The following is a 21,951-nucleotide window of genomic DNA, read 5'->3' on the forward strand; positions in this document are numbered from 1 at the left end:
TCAACAACAAACAGATTAAAATTGAAGGGGCACTCCACCTCGATCTATAATCGGGCTCATGGTACGCCCCTGACTGCCAAATCCTCCTGGTGGAAAAACAAAACGAACAACATCATGGTTAGAGACATTCTACGAAAGCTTGAAATAACCCTCACAGCGAGCAAAAAAGCAGGTAAGAAAAAACTCCGCACCACTGACACTTCTAAAGAATCAAACATAAAAAAAGGATACTAAAAAAATATCCAAAGCTATGTACACAAGGAAAATCAAAAAACCACATGGCTAAGCCAACCATGAAAACAATTTAACCCCCGTACAACAAAAAGGAAGAAGAGTACCGTTACACTTGGTAGAAAAAGTAGAACACAAACTCGCAAACCGGTACAAGATAAACAAATCATCAAACTAGACAAATGTTCTGACAATTTTTTATAAGTCCAGTCGTAATAACAGTAAAACACGACAAAAACGTAAAAATCCTACTGGACTCAAAGAAACTTAACGATGCAATCCACAAGAACAAATATACAATACAAAGTAGTGACCATCTAATAGAAGAAGTAGCAACATATATCTCCGAACGGAAGCAAAACACCAGTCAATTTTACTTCAGTAAAATTGATCTAAAACATGGAATTTGCAGATTATCTAAGCAGAAACACTGCAGCCGAGGCGGTACCCCCTCAGACAAGGACCAAAATTTTGTCATCACTATTATAGAAGAAAATGAACACGCGTTATTACATAATAATATAGCTCCACATGAACCGCTTTCTGCCAATTACCACGTTCAATTCAGTCGCTCTCCTGGCTTTAAAATATCAATTTTCAAAACAAACACCTTAATTCCAACGCTAGGTTAGTCTCGATTACGACACGCGCAAACCCATCCAAAGAAACATTCAAAGTCCCCAGCAAGAAAAGATACATGGCGCCGAATAGAAAAAGAACAATCCATATGGATCAACAATATCCAAAAAAATTTAATTCAGTAGCCACACAAACAGACCCCACCTCCAATAAAGTTAGCACATTAGATCCCCTAGGTTTAGCTAGACATGAAGCATTATTCTCAGCTTATGACGAAACCCCCACTCCTCTGTACTGCGAAAACCTTAACCGCTTTTTCAACGAAGTTTTCATAGCGCAATTCTCAAAAAAAAAAGAACTCAGTCCCATTATCGAAATCGTTAAAAATGCCGAGTGGAAGAAATTAAAACCATTAACCCCCTGTATTACCGCATTTGAAGAGACTGATCAGTTTCTCCATCCGGATGCCTGATTCATGACAACAAACTTGTTATCCCGGGTAAGCTAAAATGAATGGTGCTGGAGACAATTTATAACAAACACCCCGGCCAGGCAGGAATACTTGCACTCTCCCATTTCATATGGTACCCTGACTTACATTCAGACATAGTAGCCCAAACTCAAGCGTGCCGCCATTGCACAGAAAAAGGTAAAAACCTTAAACCACTAATCTCTAAATCACAATTAGGAATTTTACCCCAACTATCGGAATCAAACGAAGAAGTCCAATTGGACTTTGCTGCAAAAATACCTTTCAAAGATAATACCCAATCAAACTGCATCTTAGTTACTGTAGACAGATTATCTAGATACCCGCACGCAGAATCTTTCAGTAATTGTGACTTAAAAACCGCAAAAGATTATTTGGACAGCTACTGTAAGGTACATGGTATACCTAGGTCAATCCGTTGTGATCAGGGCCAAGCGTTCAAGGCCAGAGAATTTGAAATACATCGCAAAAAGAAAGATATTAAACTAATACTAGCTCCAGCTGGAGACCATAGAGGTACAAGTATGGTACAGAGACTAATCCAAACGCAGCCTAGACGTACTCGACATTGACCCCAACTTGACTCAAGCAACGCTCAGTGAAAGACTAGCTAACATAATAGAAAACATCAGACTTATTCCTAATGCAACCAGAAAAATAAGCTCATTTGAAGCGCATTTCGGTAGAAAAGCAAACATTGAAATTTCCAATATAGTCAATAAACCGTCACACAAAAATCTATCATACAAAAAATTACGTTCGAACTGCTTAGACAAAAAGATCCTGAAACACGACGTACTCACCAACGAAGAGATGTGGCGTTAAGACAACCTCGTCATTGCATAGAGGGAACCCGAGGCACAATCCCCCATCAACATCGAAAGCGATGAATCAGATAACCGGCCGCTTCGAGTGCACTCACCACGTAAGATTACTCCTCAGAAAATAATTTCACACTAGGTGACAAAACAAAAAAATAATTGTAAATAAACGAAACATCGCACGACAAACCATCACACGTAAAGCAAGAGAACCACGACCAACACTCGCACCACAGTGGAATATAATTCCAGAAGAAACCATAACAAATTACACAACAAACACAATCACTGTTGGCACTCCACTAAGAAAAAACACAGTCATTAGAAAAAAACGATATAGCAATAGCAACAGAAACTAAACCACGACTAATACATATGGTTGCATGCAAGACAGTAGGAGAGTATAAACGCAACCAACGTCAATCGAAAATAACAAAGCTAACAAGGACCCTCGAGGTCGTCCACATGGACACATGACAAAGTAAACATGATCGCACAGTCTAACGAGTAAAAACAGCAAAAACAACGACCATCCAAAAAGAAGACAGTTTCAACATCAACATCCCCACGTACCCCGAGAGCAAGGAAACGGCGCCTCTCTACAAACAAAGCAACTTCACATTCTCTATAGGAGAAGAAAACAAAACAGCTCCCCTCGTTCAACATCAGATCAAGAAAAGCCGCGATTAACTACTCCTCAGAAACTCCAAAGGAGCAACATCCGGCAAACAAGAGTTTCGTCAGCTTTATCGACAACGTAAAAGAAAACAGCGAGACGATAGTCTAAAAAATAAACCCAGACTCCCAATCTTCATCAATTAAAACAGTCGCCTCGTCAAGTGCAAACATTTTCCCGGACAGGACCCTCCCACCACCCCGAGCACCTGCACACAACACATCAGATGACGAGCAACAGACCGTATGCCCCATCTCAATCGTTCCAGCACCAGCAAAAAAGGCCCTGGACACAAATGAAATCGTGGAAAAAGTCCCAATGGAGCTATCCAGGACAGCGCCCCCACCTCAACAACCAAGCTCTAACGCAGAGAACCAGGGCACTCCAAAAATTTCAGTGCAAAACCTGTTATAGCATCACACGTACCTCACACGAAGGTGACATTTCTCGATCTACCGAGCGGAGAGGACAATACCCAACCCCAACCCACAACGAACACAATCCTCCAGGAGGATCCGATCGCATCAGGCACGGTGAAAGCAGGACCCAACAAGGATCAGAACGACTCACATACGGGCCAACCCCATATGGAGCAACCCCATACGGATCAACCGCTGGCCAAATCAAACACGAACTAAGCAACTGCCCATTCGGTTCCTACTTTGTCAACATCCCTCTACTCGCCTTTACGCGAAACTCCGAGTGGAACGTCAAATGTCTACGCCACGCCTCCGATTTTGCCCAACAACGACGACATATCGGACCCTGATACTGAAGATGAAAAACTACTAAACGAACTGCTGTAAACAACACTTCATTTCCTCGTTGGGGGAATGTGATACTCCGCTTGGAGATGTAACCAAGTTATACAAGTATTACCCATAAACACTTTAAACTCATATGTTTTATAACAATCATTTGTAAATAAGTTCATCTTTGTGTTATCTTGTGTCGCCTACAAGTTGATTAGACTGGTACTAGGCTGGTTAGTCTGCTAAGATATGCTATTTCGCAGACGTTAAACTGTAACTCCAAGAAACGGTTGACTTTATCGTGACCTTAATTCAACATTATAAGTTGTTCTTTTAACCGCCAATATTTAGTAATCGTATAGAGTAATACCCTTACTCTACCCTATATACAGTCCCCGACTTAGAGTAGAACGTCAGGTACAAATCTAGCCGGATTCTCCGTCTACAGACAACATACAACAAAATACACAAGATCCTACACTCCATACGGAGAACGGAAAAGTCCTTCATCACAATAAAAATAATAATAATACTAACTTTGCAATTGCTGGCTCAATATAATTGCGCTCCATTTCTGGGACAATTAGGTTACTTTGTAGAATTCGAAAAGCCCCGTTCTTAGATTATGCCCTCTGTTTATTAAGTGAGCGACGCATCACAGCATGATGTCATCTCCCAGGTTGAAGCGCCACCCGGAGGCGACCTCTGATCAGACCATTTCAGACAAAATTAACCTTTGATGAGACCATCCGGAAAAAATAACCTCTGATTAGACTAAAAAGCGCTCAAGACACCGTGTGCGCTCGGAGGGCGCTCTCAGTTGTCTCTGATCAGACCCTGCAAGACAACAATGACTTCGGGGGAGACGAAAGTCAGACCGTTGCCCAAATGTTTGTGCGGCCATGGGACAGACCAAATCAAGATCATTGTCCAGACGATTGTGCAAACCATCTCTGGTCACAATTTCCTGCATTCAAAATCGCTTCTGGTCAGACTTAACCCAGACCCTTGTCCAGGCCAATGTTCGCTTCAAATTTTCTGATCAGAGACTAGAGTTAAATACGCACGAGGTTTTAAGTATCGCTATAATACTTTCATTTAATAAAAACTGATCTCTCTGGCAGAAAATTCAGTCGAGTCTATTCGAAATCAAAATTATAAATTATACCATTACTACAGTTCACCGGCAAAATAGATAAACTTGGACAGTTTTTCATAAGAAAGTTCTAAATCTACTGTTGCCATTCCTATTTTTAGGGGGACCGATCAGTTGTTAGAGAATGGAATTTTTGTCCTGGTGGTTCTGACCAAAGACAGGGGACTTGAAGTGAGTCCCTGGTCAGAACATATATATTTCATGGTTCTTGGCAGAGCCTACATAACCTACTTCTTACCTTATTACAAAAAAATCCCTTTTCTCACTATGGCCCTGGTCAGACTTTTGTGCGCTCCAAATGACCTCTGATCAGACAATCCCAGACGGAAATGACCTCTGATCAGACCATTGACACCCAGAATTGACCTCTGATCAGACCATCCCTACACCGAAGTGACCTCTGATCATACTCTTCTGTGCTCGAACTAAATCCCAGACCCCGTAATTTTTGTCTGGAAACACACCGTGTGCGTTGGACTTGGTTCTGATCAACGGTCACTTCCGGACGCGACCTCAACCTGGGCTATATTCAAAATTTTGCAGAATCGCTCACCTCTCCAAATTATCATATCGGCTGAGACAATCATAAGAGGAATAGAGACAGTGTAACAGCCTCGCATAAATAAAAAATAGGGCTGAATTAAAAACAAAATTTTTCTCTAACTGCACTTTTGTTTCTCTAACTGCACTTTTGTTTCTTTAACTGCACTTTTGTTTCTTTAGCTGCACTTTTTTTTAACCGCAATATCAGATTATTATAAAAACGAATAGAAATGCACTTCTACATTTTGAGTTTTTGTTTTCACCGTGATGAAACGCCGATTGTTTTCTCGCAAAATATTGCATTGTACTTGGAAGTCACTTATCTGTTGCTATCTTACAAAAGAGTTATTATTGTTTGCAACTCTTGAATTTGAGCAATTGTAGCTTACCAAATTTCAACTTAAATATAACCTTAAGTTCTTCGTAAGCGTAACCGTCTTCGGTAGCGTCTTGATGGAACATAAATTAATTTCCGTACTTTTTGTGCATGTAAGCATACTGAAATACGCGCTAGAAAATTTTTTGGGCTGATACCATAACCCGCTGAGCAATTATAGCGAGAAATATGCTAATTTTGACGTATTCATTCCAGAAAAGAATGTTCCAATGAAAGAAAAAAATGCACATAATACTAACTGGTATCTAAAGCCCATATCTGCTGTCGCTTATCCATGGAGTACAAGAGATCTTCCTCAAATATCTCCCACTTCTTCAATATGGCATAGGCCACTTTGTTCATACCAATCTGGGCATCACCAGCCTCACAAATGAAATCAATTATTTCCTCAAACTTAGTCTTCCAATCAATCGCGTACTTATAAATTAACCGGTAAGCAGGAGTCAAATGTAAAAGGGGTATTGATGTTTTAAGAACTTTCGTAATTGTACCCAAACCTTCTTCAGTTAGGAATTGTGAACCATCAAATAAAAACACCCAATGTGGCTTAAAAAGTTTGAAACTAGAACGAATCGCAAAGTTTCGAGCTTTGTTCGCTCTGAGAATATCGGCTACGTACTTTTCGGCAACTGTCTTGTTAGAACAGGATAACACGTTAAACCTTTCCTGGCGTGCTATTAAAAAGCCCGTTAGATTCTGCACCTTTCTTTCAGTTTCGAGGCAGTTAACAGTCCAAAATCGGTCAAAATTGTCTGGTAAGCGCTCATTGTCGATTATAAATTTCATATTAATATAAGTTTGGTGTTCATAATGTAAAGGCGGTAAATCGTTTCCCAGAATTCGAGCTATGATCACTTTCGGAACTATTTCGTCATCACGCAATTCGTTGGAGGGAGCTCGGCCTCTATAACTCGAGCGTGTGCTTCTTCTCCCTTGTTTGGGTTTTCTGAGAGAAGTAATCAAAAGAAAAAATAGGAAACAGATTATCAACAAGGCATTTTTCTTATGCAAAATGATTCTTCTGAATTTATAATAGTACATTTGTAAGCTTACGTTTTTCTGCAAGTAATTCTAAATGGAGGGAAATCGTTTTGTTATAAAAATTTGACTCTGCGAACACATCAAAAGATTATCTTTTATGGTTAATGCAGTTCTGCTGGTAGAAACACTTCGGGTTTTACTTTTTAAAAGGCAGCAAATGCAATGGAAGTTGGTTGCTCAATTGTATTTCAAATATATTCAGATAATTTTTGAGTCGTTTAATCCTCAAATTCAACAACGGGTTCGCATTGATTTCGCTTACGTAATTCTGTTTTAAAGTGTGTTTTGGCTCTTACACTGTTTGAAGCAGCCTCAAGTATTCAATAAAAAACAATCAACGTTTTTTTCTCGATTGCACAGGAAATATGTTGCCAACATGCACTTATTTGATAGCTAAAACGTCACTGCTTTTCGAGCTGTTTGTAAATAGTTTTCTAATTTTCGGTGTCAAGATTTCGGGGAAAAATTTGTTGACATTCATGGCCCTATTAATCAGTGAGGTCGTCCTGAAGTACTACTTTTCCTAAATGAGCAACAATAAAACACAAAATAGCTTCTGACCAAGTACTATCAGTTCTTGTCCTTTAAAATAGGACTAGGAGGATCAGTAATGTGCGTTCGCGCATAACGTTCCGACCCCGCTCATCCACATTTCAGCTTGATTGTCTACCAAATGGGGATAAGATAGAAAACTTCTAAAAATTCAAGTAATTTTTTAGAAAATAACTAGTGTATGAATAAAAAATTACGTCCAACTCAAATCACTCAGTGGAATAAAAAAAAATTAAGAATACAATACAAGACGAACAACAAAATCAAATAACCGCAAATATTAATAACATCCAAAACTCGATCTCTATCTGTAGAAAAACTTCATAACAAAGTCTAAATAGCGGCAGATAAAACCTAAACTAAACAAAATAACTAGTTCATTGTTCTTTAGATATGTTAAAATCTGCCTTCCTTTTATGAAAACATCGTGATATGTGTCCTGTATTCATTGACACCAGGTGACAAATAGACAAAAAAGAACAGAGGATGCAGAGTTAAAAACAAATTTTTTTTAAAACAATTATTTTTAAAGACATCAAGACAATCAGCGATAAACTAAAATCAATAAACAAGCTCCACTACACTAATCCTCCAATTGAAGCCCTTCAGACCTCTCGTTTATTAGAAAATGTAATACGTCAACAAAAAAAAACGCCAAATACAGGTAAATATCAAAAAAGAAAAAAAATGAAAAACCGGTGTCAAACCCGTTATAACCACAATCAATTCGCTGCAAAACTTTCCACATAATCAACCGTGGACGAAAGTCTGACGCCAAAAGTGTACAGTGCGACCTGTCTTTAACGAAAATTGGTAATTAGGAAAACAGACAGAAAAAAAACAGAAGACGCAAAACTAAGAAATATTTAATTTTTTTTTTGAAAACAGTTTTTTTCTACGCCATGAAAATCATGAGCTATCAATTAACTAAGTCATTAACAAGTTTACTCATGTCTCTAACGGAAGCCATTGAGAACTGTCATTAATCAAAATATGTTATGCGTTCACAACAAGAAACCCAAACACAGACAAAAATATATATTTTTTGACAAAAGACAGGCGTCGAAGCCGTTAATTTTACAAATTCAGTAAAGAAACTAGTTTCGTTCTAAATCAATGTTTTTGCTGGCGAACAAAAAGGTTTTTGACTTTAATTTTTTAAGACGGGGTGAAAAAAAGACAAAAAAAAACAATTCAAGAATTAAAGATTCAAAGCTAAAAGTACTTTTTTGAAAATAATTGTTTTCATTTTTGAATTATCTTGAATTGAAATATCTAACCATAGTTAATTTTTCACTACAGAAGCGGCTGAGATCTGCCACAAAGCAGACATTGTCCTGCATACAAATAAGAACTTGAAATACATTCAGAAATCAAAAACCAATTTAATTTTTTTTGCAAAAAAACCGTGGTCGAAGCTATTAAAACCGAAATCAATTCACTTAAAAATAAGATATCTCCAATTGCATCTCCTTTCGACGCCAAAAAGTCAAAACTTTTGCGACCTCTTGTTATTAGGAAATTCTCATGCGATTACAAGAAGAAGTCAATTGAAGAGAAAAGTGAAAAGAATTCCATTAAATTTTTCTAGAAAAAGTTGTCGAAGTCGTTAATACCATAATCAATTCCTTGACATTTCCAGTTTGTCTATTTTTGAAAACCAAACAAAGTGATAAGTGCCCCATTATTAGTTTATTGTGACAAAATAAAAAAAAGGATCCTGAAGAAGGACAAATGTCCAAAAATCAAAATTTTTTGTGAAAATCGTAGTTTTGAAGCCTGAAAACCATTACTTAAAGCGTAAAGATGTCAAGGAGTTTAAATTGAAACCAGTTGAAGATGCATTATGTCCTTGCTGGAATTAAGCAGCAAGATGACTAAAAAAGTAAGTGAAAAATGTTTGCAAAGCTCTATTATCCCTTGTTTATTTTGAAAACAAGTGTGTTTAAGAGTCACGACGACAAAAACCTTTCTAATAAAAAGATCTTTGAAAAGAATTGAATAAAAACTTCATCTGGCAATTGTTCCCGAAACCAATTAGACCTCTAGTGAGCTTTTATATGAATTGTTCAGTTCTGTAATGATCATAAAAAAGTCGAAATTCTTTTTAGAAAAAAGACAGCCACTGATTACAATCCGGATTATTTTTTTATTTTGAATTTCCACAATCAAGTCAAATTTAGCTTTGCTATAACTCTTGGCACAATAAGAAATTGCAATGTTCTAATTTTAATGGATTGTGATAATTTGACAAAAAGTTCATATATCAAAGAAAAATTATGCCGTTTGTATAATTATCGAGATATATTAGCTAAAAACCTGCAAAACTTCCAGCCCAGAAAAGTTTTAAAGAGAGCAGAGAGAACAACTAACCCTCTCTCGAGTTGAAACAATTTGTGTCAGCAATTTTTAGGTGTTCACTTCCGGCAAGTTTAAGCAAAGTTGACTAAAGAAAATTATTTCCTGCAATTTTCGATGAAAAAAGGCTGTTTTTTTAAAAAAAAAATAGTGGCAAATAATTGAGCCAAGATTTTGACTAAAATCTTTGTCGACACTCTTCTATCTTTAGAAAACAAACCAACAACACTTTTTTAAACATTTTCATCTTATTTTAGCAAAACTGACAAAAATTCCGGAAAATGTGAATAAAAACAACGGAAATCCATCTATTATTCCCAAATTTTTAAACCTCGTTAAGTCCCTAAAGAAGCGAAAATCAAGAAAAAAATATTTTAAATTCCATATTCTACGCTGGACGGGCTTTTTAAAGATACCACTCACAGCTCTCTACGATGAAAATATAGATCGGCCAAAATTGACCGAACAAAAAAAACGATTTGAGTATATAGTTCCTGCCCCTACTGAAGTAGGTCGGAACAATAGCTTTCCCGGGATGATCAACATAAGATAATCCCAATAAACATATAAAATGATATATGATTCTGAGGAATTATAATAAGTCATTAATGTTCATGTGGAAATCCGGCCATCACACTAAGAGTATCTTTTAAATCTTAGTGAACGAATAAAGAACATACATGAATAACGGAAACATGAAAATTGCGAGTGCACTTCTCGATGCCCCAAAGACAAAAAGATCATTTTCACCATCTGCACTTGATTTTCAGGGAATTTCAACGCTGAACCAGCTTATTCCAGCAGTAAACCCTCATTCAGTTGAAATAAGCATTGCAAATCAAGAGCATTTAAAGTTTCATTATGCGCAGTTTTTCTTCATTTTGATTAGATTGAGGGTATGAGTTCGCGCAAGTTACCTTTATTCTGTAGAATCTGAAAAAAAAATCAGTTATATCATATTAGCATGATGTCAGAATTTTGTAGTCTATAACTAGCATTTGTTTTAGTGGTCTACATCTTTTTTTACTTGAACTAGCTTGTAGGTAGTTACAAAAAAGCCCCCTTTAGTTCGAATTTAGTTTAGAGTTTATAGTTGAGTTTGTAATTTAGAATGAAAATTAAAAGTCTCGCCCAGGTAATTTGAATCGCATATAAATCAAAACTTTTAGGCGGGAGTTAAGATGAACATTTTGTTTACATGCAGTAAATTCTATTCGGAAATCAAAACGAGGAGTGTAAATTGTTACACAAATAGAGTACTGGTTGTCCAGAAAACTATGTTCTTAGACTAATGAGCGGTGATTGGCTTTGCCACCAACCTTCCGGGTCTTAGTTGATCATGCATGAGTCTTAGCAATAATTACATCAATGAAAAAAAATTGGATGTCTCTTATTGATCCCTCTTAACATTGATAAAAAGTCTCAGTATAGTTAGTAAGAATGTTCATCCTCGATTTGCTTTTTATTGGTGCTCTTCTCTTTCACGAGTTTGATTTGATAAGAGTTGAGTTCGCTCCTGATAAGGTGGCGTGATAGCCGAGAAGTAGGTGTGTGGTTCGCACACCAATGATTGAGAGTTCAATCCCCTGCCTCCGTGAAGCTGTCTGTGTGAGGATGAGCTCTTACTTAACCATAGCTTCCGGTTGACCATAGCCTGACCAATGTTGGCTGCAATGATGGTACCACGTGAAAGTTTCAGACGCAAAAAAAGTGACTATAGTCACCAAAAAAAGAGCAATGCTGCTCATAAAAAGATCAGTCTGAAATGTGGGGAATAATAAGTAAAAAGGGCAGCTGAGAACAGGCTACTGTAGGCCTAATGCTGTTCCGCTGCGATTACGCAGAAACCACAATTATTATTAATAATTAATTAATTATTATTATTATAAGTCCATGATGATGTGTCTACTGTAGTTATTGTTTCTCAAAATCATTAACCCATTTATTGTTACTTGGCTCTCCCCGTCTTTCAACAAATTGCATTTGCCTGCGCTTTTGATAACTTCACGATGGCTACTAAGATTCATGGAAATTGATTAAGCCTTTCTATGATTACAAGAAAAATTATTGAACTCTTTTCGACGAAGATAAAATTCGTAATTTCTGTGTTATAGCGTAACAATACAAAATTATCAATATCAATTATTGTCGAAAAAAAATCATTTTTCTTGCAATCGTAGAAAGGCATAATTAATTTCCAGGAGTCTTAGTAGCCATACAAAAATAAAACTGTTTCTTATGACCACGCAACCATATATGACTGAGTATGATCACTAAGGTTATTCTATGATTCTACCTGGGTATCTAAGTTGAGATATCCAATTTTTGTTGCTAAAACTGTGTTATGCACCACTTCAGTTCCCTAATTCACTCATTGACGTGTTTCAGTCGTTTCCTCCGATTAGTGTGGTATCAGCAGTAGTGTCCACTGTGAGACTAGCATCCACAGCTTTAGTTGCCCTCTACCCCAAAGAATGTCTGGAACTACTCGCTGTACTGAGTCTGTGTGCCAGTCTGTTTGGAGTCTGTTCAGACTTCTACGTGAACATTGCCCCAGAGTACCAGGGCTACTACGTCTTTGCAGCCTCCATCTTCATATTCTTCTGTTCCGGTAGCAGCATAGCCAGAGCTCTCATTGTCACGGAAGACTCAAGGGGTAAGTCTATCTCTTTATTTTTTAAACAACATTTTAAGTCGGCATTAGGGGGAAACTTGTCGGAGGGCTATGAAATACTGCGAGGGTTGCGAAAAAACAACACTCGAACTTGTCAACAAACGAAAACATATATTTTTCCAAAATTTGCAATAATAGATTACCGGGAAAAAAGAAACTCCAGAACTCATCGTTTGGGCAAATCTGGCCTGCTTTTTACTGATTGGGCGTGACAGCTGCTACGATTAGAGTTGTTTACAACTACTTTAATTTTTGTATGAAACTTGTATTATTACCAGGAAATCATTCAAATCATATATGACCTTGTATGATTACGGGGATCATATATGACATTGTATGAAATCGAAAAAAGTTGTATGATGGTAACTCGGGACCATACTGAAACAATGCTAATCAAGTTTTGTACGACTTGCTCTTTGCTTATTAAACTAGCTAATGTTCGAAAAATGTGATCCTAGATTTCCTTTTTGAATACTATCTGATCTGAATACTTCTGGTTTTTGCTGATTGATCCTATTTTGTTGGTAACATACATATTTTATTATACACTAGTCTTACCGCACAAAATCCGCGTTTCCTAGAGCCATAGTATTTTGTTATTGAGTAAAACATTAATTCACTACTGAATCATTATATCCCAATGGTTAAATTAGTTCTAATTCTTCACAGAGTAATTTCATTGCCGTTTTTCATGATCTTACACTGGACATTCCGGTTATTGTCTGTTTTTGTTCAAACCAAACTCATCTCAACTTTTCAAACTTCTGAAGATCGATTCAAAATTTGTCTGATGCACATTTTAGAATATGTTGTCAAACATTATCATTAAAGTTACGTTAACAAGTCATTATATTTACCATACATGTTTTTAGATGAAAGATGTAACCGTATGTGGACAAAACTGACAGTTATGAATACTAAAATCAATTTTGCTTAAAAGTTTTCTAAATTTTGAGCAAAATTGATTTTATTCTTCATAACTTTCAGTTTTGTCAAAATACACTTACATCTCTCATCTAACATGTATGGTAAATATAATGACTTGTTAACGTAACTTTAATGATAACGTTTGACAACATATTCTAAAATGTGCATCAGACAAATTTGAATCGACCTTCAGAAGTTTGAAAAGTTGAGATGAATTTGGTTTGAACAAAAACAGAATATAACCGGAATGTCCATTGTAAGATCATGAAAAACAGTGCAATAAATTTACACTGTGAAGAATTAGAACTAAATTAACCATTGGAATATAATGATTCAGTACTGAATTAATGTTTTACTCAATATCAAAATAATATGGCACTAGGAAACGCGGATTTTGTGCGGTAAGACTAGTGTATAATAAAATAAGTATGTTAACAACAAAATAGGATCAATCAGCGAAAACCAGAAGTTATCAGATCAGATAACTGTTATCAGTCTTTATTATCCAAGATTCCTCTTTTGATGTAGTTAAATTTAGTGACATCTTGTTACTCTTATGACATTTTACGTCACTCCATCAGCGATAAAGACATTAGATTCCCATGATAGACAACAGAATGTCAATTAGAGACATAAATGGAAAAACCTAATTGATGGTTAATTTCAAAAAAATTCATCAAAATATCATCAACCAGCATTTTGGATTAAGGATACATTTAGCAGTTTTTCTACTTCTAAGGTAACAGATAACAGCACCTGAGAAAATTTAGCGATGAAAAGGCTCCGATTTGAGAGTCTTAACCCGGATTTGAGTCTCAAAGCATTTCGGCGCTGAACCAGCACATTTCAAGAGTAAAAACGTAATTCAGTTTTGAAACATTGTTTCTCCAGAATATTTCAAATTTTCTTATGTGCAGTTTCCTCATTATGGTTATATAGAGGCTATAGAATCCGCCCAGGCTAAATTAACCCTGTATAGTTTGAAATTACTCACACCCCAAAATTAAGTCTGAGCAGAATAATGTCATACTTTTGTAGCTCGTAACTGGTAATTACTATAGTACTATACACACTATTTATACATAAGCTAGTTCGTAGCAATTACCAGAAAGCCAACTTAACGTAGTGGCTACGACTTGCAACGCAAATTAAAAGTTACAGGTACTCACTGGGAATTCGAATCGTACATAAAGCAAACCTTTTTGGCGGGAGTTATGCTGAACATATTATTTTTCATGCAGTAAAGTTTACTCAAAAATTAAGACTAGCGTAAATTGTAACATGAACAGATTATTGGCCATCCAAAAAAAAACAGAATGTCTCTAGAGTGATTCAGCGCTGATCTGCTCTGCCACCAACCTCTGGGAAGTAGTCTTAAAACAATCGAGCAATAAATTATGAGGCTAGTTGAAAAATTTTGATTGTAATTTAAGTGTGGAAGCTGGAAATATTTAAGCCCTCCATGAAACGAGTGCCAAAATTCCGTCACTGATGTCCATTGTTAAGGTATCGATTTTTCACGGTAAAAAGAACTGACGTAAAGTGAGAAAATGTGAGGAGGTCCAGGGTTGTCCACAAAAACCCCCAAAAATGTACGTAAGGTGGCGCAATGAATTGTTCTACTGGATGAGATGAGACAATTGTGCATAAATGAGGAGTTTGAATGATGACAGGTGACCTTGAGAAGATGTCGAATGTGTACACGTGTGCTAAAGAGTCAGTGTTCATCGTGTCCTTCGTGTTGTCTGCAATTGTGATCACTCACGGATGCTGGACTGGCTTCGGAATATGGGTGGCTGCTTCCTATGGTCTCATATTCGTCATGTGTGCATTCATTCTACTCGCACGAAGACGATCCCTCTTTGTAAGTATAATCAAGTATTTTCACACCAGATCACTTTGATGAATGTTTTTATGGCGTGTGGTAAAAATCTTTCTGAACAAATCTACAACACCTGATCCAGACTTCTGGTTTTACGTCTGGTCTATTCCACATAAACTCAAAACGTATAAAAGCCCCGGTCGTAATTGGACGGTTATCTTGCAAGATTCTTGCAAGAATCTTGCGAGATCTTACCGAAATAGAACACAGGAATCGATCTCAAGGGTTGTAAACTATCAAATCTGTGCCAGTGACATTAAATTGTATTTGTTTAATTTCAATAAGAAAATTGAAACAATTTTTGGAGACGGTTTGAGTACATTATTTAGAAAAGCTTAAACGGAAAAGGTCATGTCATGTGTGACATTTGTAACCAGCGAATTGATGAACTTTCAACCAAAGTATACCAAAACATTTGAAGTCTTGTTTATTTCTATATGTTAACCTCTTGATTCCTTTACAAGAACTATATGCTGTCAAAAAAGAATTCTCTCATAATTGATTTCCATTTCAAAAAACATAGCAGAATTTTGGATGGAAATCTTAGAAGCCTATCTTTTTATAGAATTTCTCGGTCTTTTGAAAACAGCGAATCAAATATATTAACAAAGGGTGATCATTTTCCAAACGTGTGCAAATTGTGCCAACAGCATGAACCCTCACCTATGAGTTGTTTATGGAAAAAATTATTTAATATTCAGGTTTTAAACAAATTTTACTCTCGGCCGTGTTTTGTGATTGCAGCTATGAGCAAAGATGGATATTTGTGCGTATATTGTTTAGAAATATCCGTCACAATTATCCACGACGACTGTTATTGAGCAAACATTGACAACAGTGACAAGATTTCATTACTGAATAAGTATAGTTTATGCCGAAATCTGCTGTCGAGAGATGCAAAAGTAGAACCATTGAAAAACTCTTCAAAAACAAAATCGATCGTTGAAGAAATTTTCAAAATCTTTTCATTTATCGAGGATGAATTAGGACAAACTTTTTCAAAAAATCACACTCCTGGTTTTATCACGTTTCGTCTAAGTTTATCACCTTCGAACATTTTTTACAGAATCAAGGATCTGAAAATGCTAATAATGCTAAACGAAGTTATAACATTATCAAGAAAAATAAAAACAAGGTCGAGAATGACAGTCTAAAAATAACGATTTTTTAATTTAAAAAAAAAAAAACCTCCAGTCTTTTTTAAAATAACAACTTGACTAAATTAAAAAAGTGTGATCAATTTCCGAAATGTGTGCTAACTGTACCAACAGCATGAAACCTCGACTATGAGTTGGTTCTTGAAAAAAAAGATTCAATATTCAGAACTTTCGAACAAGTTTTAAACTCCGAATATAAAAACCCGGCAAGGAGTAAATGCCGCCAAATAAATGCAAACAGCTCAAAAACGTTTTCGAATTGTATATTTGTTTGGTAAAAACAATAATTCCGACCACAATTTACAATTTCTTTTTCAACGCGTATCAAAAAATCAAATTGCTAAAGTAAATTTACCCGGCTTTGTCACTCATTCTCACGAATGTGTTTTGAGATTGTGGTTATGAGCAAAGATGAACATTTGTACTTACATTTTTTTAAAAAAAATATGCGTCATAATCATCCACGATGCTTTTTCTTGAGCATTCGTACACAGTGACAAGATTACATCACTCAATGAAAGGAAACATAACTGGTGATTATGAAAAAATCAAAAATTAAGAAAAAAATCAAAAATTATGAAAAATATATCAAAAAACTTGTCAATACTAAATGTTGATTAAGAAGAGAGTTGACTTTCTTGCAACTTTATATTATCGCAATTTCAAATTTTAAGTTTGTCTAAGTTATTACCCAATTTTGAAATTTGAAAATTTTCTACCCATTTGAATTTTGTCTACGTTCTTATTCAAAATTCAGTATCACTGGAAGTGGGACCAACTCATTGGACCGAAATATATAGTCTGGGGAAGCTTCTGGCTATTTTTCCTGGCAAATAACAAATTTTACACTTTTCAGTCTGACGAGAACCCATGTTGTTCTGTTGGCGAAGGGCAGTACAAGTTTTGCTCTGTTTGATCTGGCGCGTACATGAAATAGTTTTTGCAAGAAATATTTTTTTTTGTTTCGTCAGATTTTTCGTCCTCGAATTTATTTGGGGGTAGGGACCTTATGCTAGCCTGACTTTTTTGTTTAGTCAATTTTAGCCGATAGATATCTTTTGTTGAGATACGCAAAAGTAGTACCATTGAAAAACTCTTGAAAAACAAAATTGATCGTTGAAGAGTTTTTTGAAATTTTTCTATTTCTCGAGGACGATTTAGGGCATAAAATATTAAATAAACAAATCAATAGCAACAAATCAAATAAAACTTACAAATCAAATTTACTAACAACGGGTGACCACGGTCGAGAATGACAGGTTATAAGGTTATCGATGATATATGATTATCGAGCAGAATAAAAACAAGGTCGAGAATGGCAAGCTGAAAACAAGTATTTTATTAGTCGAAAAAAGATTAAAAAAACTATGTCTTTTCGTTCAAAAATCTTTTTATTAGAAACGGTCTTTATGATCCAACAAAAAAATATATTTTAAGGCTCCATGAGTTTTCGACGGCTCCAAAGTTGAGAATAGGTCCGATGTATCGGTAGCACTCTTTTATCTATTTTAACTGAACAAAAAATTAGTCCAAGTGTATTTTTGCACTTAACATTTTTAAAAGCAGTTTAACGTTTCGCAACTTCTGCTCACCAAAATGGGAATTTCAGTGCCTTCCTAATTGTCTAAACAGTATGAAATGATTGATGGACAATAGTCTTTGACGCCAGTTGTTTCAAAAAATTAATTAATCTAGTTTTCCTTGTAATTATGTTAATTGCTCTCAAACGAAGTTTGTAGCAATTATAATAGTCCTGTCAATCTTTTTATGCGATTTGTCGCGTGACCAATTTTTCGTCTAACGCATTCTACTTTTCGTCCTCAAAAACGGGATGAACAGGTAGCACCCAGCGGGCATTAAGTGCTCTTAGAGCCTTTCAACTCACTAGTCTTCAAGTATGCGATTCAAAGAATGCGTTTTGGAGACTTCAAGTATGCGTTTTGGAGACTTTTACTTATGGTGCAAAGGGCGGTTCTTAGAGATTGACTCACCCCACTGTTGCCCCACCCACTGTTGCCACCCCATGAGCCCCGGTGAAATCCCCCAGCTGCGCTCCGTTACTCATCTTCAATTAATCTAAAGCTAGCCTCACTCAACTGTTCCTAGCTACTGACGAAGCCAACCGCTCGCCGGTCGTTTGAGATTAATTCGCCCGACGTTAGTCGGTTACGTTTCTTTTTTTTATTTTGTCTTGGCCTCATAGGAACAGGTCATATTGGTTTACTAGAGAATAGAGATTGAAAACATTCAAGCGCTTCAGCTGAAGTGATTTTACACTGGTGCTTTATATGATTTTAACACTTTTTCTTCATTTGTTGTTATTTTTTTGAGTTTTGTGCAAAATTGTTCTTTTCTACGAACTGTTGCTTAGGAATAACAAAAACAAGTCCTAGAAACGTACTTAAATCCGTCCATTCAGGTATGCAAGTTCAACTTTTTGTGAGTTTTGGAATCCATTTAACGCCTTTTCTAACTTTTACACTATTTGCTTTATTAGAATATTTCTGATTTTTTCAAGTTTTGAGCGGGTCTGTCGCTTTTTTGTTGGCTTGCCACTTAATCTTATTAATAACCAATCTTATTTAATGTTCTTATTGATTACACATATTGAATTATTCTAAAACATTCTGTTAGGAGGTCACAATTTCAAAAACTTTGACACAGAAAAATGGTATTTGACTTTGCTGGGAACTTTAGTACATTGACGCCACTTCGAAAATAACAACTGAAAATCCATTTACGTCAATACTGCTCACTGATTTCAATGTCAGTATAATCTTTATCAAGACCCACAAAATGAGCGGCGATTTAGATATTGCTATCAATTTCAATTATTTTGACACTACTAGATTGCTTCTTCAATTTTTTTTCCATTTTTTAATTTTGTAGTATCTATATTCCAGATATTTTCCATTGAAATTGGTTAAATGAAAAACAAAACTTGATTTATTCAATTTTGGGAATCTTAACTAAGGGTTTGTCCTCACACTTTTTGCACTTTTTTCAACATTCCGTGTAAAAAAGTTTTGACTTTTCCGATCTAATTTGTTTCCTCAAACACTTGATCGGCAAATAAGGAGCACTTGATCAGAAAATGAAAAAAGAAACGGGATTAACCCATAAATAACATTTTTAGATTGTCTTTTCTCAAACTTTGCCTTGGTTGTTCTTAGTTACCAGATCTAACGCCAATTGCTATTTGAATTAGTCCTGTTTCCTCTCATTTGAAAACAGGAGTGACCTTGGATACCATATTGAGACATCCAATCAATATGGTTGAATAAAAAACAAACAGATTTATTCCACTTTTTTTCTTCGCTTAGTCGTAATGCCGTTATGAGAATCGATTTGGCTAAGTTTATTCAGGATACTTTTCAAGAGTGAAGCAATTGTACCTCAATTTGGCTCATATTTTTGAAGCGCTTACATAGAAAACATATATAAATATATATATATATATATATATATATATATATATATATTTAATTGCTCTCGAACGAAGTTAGGCAATTAATGTAAACCTTCTTAACTTTTGCTTAATCTCAATTGCTTTAATTACGGTGACACTGGTTAATTGATAGGTTGAAACACCTCCTGTGCAAAGCACAGTTGATGTCAAGTTTCCTTGTTGCTCTATTAAGAGTGCCAACTGACTATATGGTTGATCAGAGCCGCGACCTCCAGCCCGAGGCAAGAACTGTTCCTCTGGGGTCCCTGATTTCATTGTTTTATTAACAACAGCCGACCTATACAACCGCTAATGAAGTTAGAACGGTTGATGAAACTCACCAAATTGAAACTCGCCTTAGAAAACGGTCACTTCAGCGCCACACTTTCTAATAATGTAGACAGTTTTTTTTATCAAAAATGAAAATTAGATCAAAATTTTATTTCGAGGTTTTTGTTAAAAAATATGTAACTTACAAATTTAGTAAGTTTCGTCTATATATTTTATTTCGGTCTCGCAGATGGCCTGGCCTGGGGTCTGATCGGTTGTTTCCAACATTCTGTCGTAATGTCTATTCGGTCTGGACCCTCCTGTCCACAACCCAAGTCGGTGTGCCGAATGCCTATCATGGGTCGCGGGCCTCACCTGGGGTACATAATCTGCATTTCAAGCCATCTCCCACTCAGATGTTGAGTTAGTTCAGCTCAAAACTAATTCAAACATGTGTTTCAGGTGGGTTCTCTCTTCCGCATGTCTGACTCGTACGAGAGTTTAGACGGGTGCTCAGGAGAGGACGAGGAAGAGGAGATGGGGAAGGAGGGAGGTGACCTCAGAGACATTAGCGGAGGAAAATCCACCAACATCATCATCAACTTCTTTCAGGTAACCTCCCTCTCTATTCTACATTCTCTCTCTATTCTGTACTGCGCAAGCTCACACGACTGGCGAAGACGACCCTATAATGATGAGTGAATTTAAAACTTGCAAGAATCTTGCAAGCTGATTCAAAACTTTGCAAGATTCTTGCAAGATTCTTGCAAGATTCTTGCAAGATGTCAATCCAGGCAGAAAAATTAATCAGGGCCCTATTGTTTTAGAAAGCACCTTTGAAGCAAATTTTTTTGTTCATTAAACAAGTTACAAAGGTGAAATCCATGGAAAAAATTTTGAGTCCTGATTCAAAATCTTCGAGAATCTTACAAGAATCTTGCTTTTCAAGTTTTTCAATTCTGGAGTTTTTCAATTCTGAGTATTTTTCGAAGCCCAAACTAACTGAAAACCAAATGAATTGCTTTTTACAAGAATTTGGATTAACATAACATTCTAATTGACTCTTTTCCGAAGTACCTTTCGAATGTGGAGTATTGCAATGTTGTTTGTATGTTGTTTTTTGTCAATACTGTAACAGTATTTCAACAAACATTAGCGATAACTCTGGAAAACATTTCAAGGGGCTCCAGTTTACATAGAAATTTTGTTTTTGCTCCTCGTGGACCACTGGCTCATGTTTATCCGTAGCTTGTGTCTTGGAGTGGACAATTATAATCTTGAAGCATGTAAGAGAATGTAGATAAGGATTCAATTACATTGTTCTAGACAGTTTGTTAAGTTTTTTATATCAGTTTTAAGTTGCGGGAACAACCAACTCGTTTTGGTTGCGATAAGGACAAAAGTCAATGTTTTTTCAAGTTTTACTTCTGACTTGATTGTTGCACGACATGCTCCAGGGGAAAGAGGAGGCCAACTAACACATCACAGACGTTTGACCAGATCGTCGAAGGGGGTGTAACCCAAGTTGCCTAGAAAACCGTTTCGAAAAAGGTCAAGAAAAAATTGGGCTAATCAGCCAAAACGCGTGCGAGGGCGGAGACCGGGCGAACGTAGGTGCCGTAAGCCGTTTTCACCTTGACCACACGGTGTTGTCCATCTCGTCCAGGGTAGACTTCGAGAACACGTCCAAGGGGCCAAATTCCACGTGGAGTCATATCTTTCAGAATCCAAACGATGTCGTTGACTCTGAGTGGTGTTTGGTCACTATCGCTCCATTTGGATCTCTTTAACAGTGTTGGAAGATACTCTATGACGAGTCGTTTCCAGAAATGATTGACCATTTGCTGCACATTCTTCCAAGACTTGAAACTGGCGGGTTCTTGGCTGTCGAACTTTCCAGGTGGGAGAGAGTTGAATGGTCTGTTGATCAGAAAATGGTTTGGCGTGAGAGGCATTTCATTTTCTGGAATGTCAGCGACAATCGTTAGTGGTCTGGA

At 36.4% G+C, this 21,951-nt stretch overlaps 2 protein-coding genes across 2 annotated transcripts in view; one reads left to right on the forward strand and one right to left on the reverse strand.

Annotated features, from left to right (window-relative positions):
* Positions 1-6,535, reverse strand: part of LOC142335808 (uncharacterized) — a 24,227-nt gene extending 17,692 nt beyond the window's left edge. The window contains exon 1 of the mRNA XM_075384137.1: positions 5,885-6,535. Coding sequence (XP_075240252.1) covers positions 5,885-6,431 — 547 coding nt within the window. The 5' untranslated portion in view covers positions 6,432-6,535. The remainder of the gene's footprint in view (positions 1-5,884) is intronic.
* The window catches only part of LOC142336638 (uncharacterized), a 192,653-nt gene that overhangs the window by 119,673 nt on the left and 51,029 nt on the right, over positions 1-21,951 (forward strand). The window contains exons 4-6 of the mRNA XM_075385547.1: positions 11,985-12,252; positions 14,871-15,061; positions 20,417-20,652. Coding sequence (XP_075241662.1) covers positions 11,985-12,252; positions 14,871-15,061; positions 20,417-20,652 — 695 coding nt within the window. The remainder of the gene's footprint in view (positions 1-11,984; positions 12,253-14,870; positions 15,062-20,416; positions 20,653-21,951) is intronic.

The sequence above is a fragment of the Convolutriloba macropyga genome, chromosome 3, assembly GCF_964194025.1.
Source record: "Convolutriloba macropyga chromosome 3, txConMacr16.3, whole genome shotgun sequence".
In the NCBI taxonomy this organism is placed as follows: domain Eukaryota; kingdom Metazoa; phylum Xenacoelomorpha; order Acoela; family Convolutidae; genus Convolutriloba; species Convolutriloba macropyga.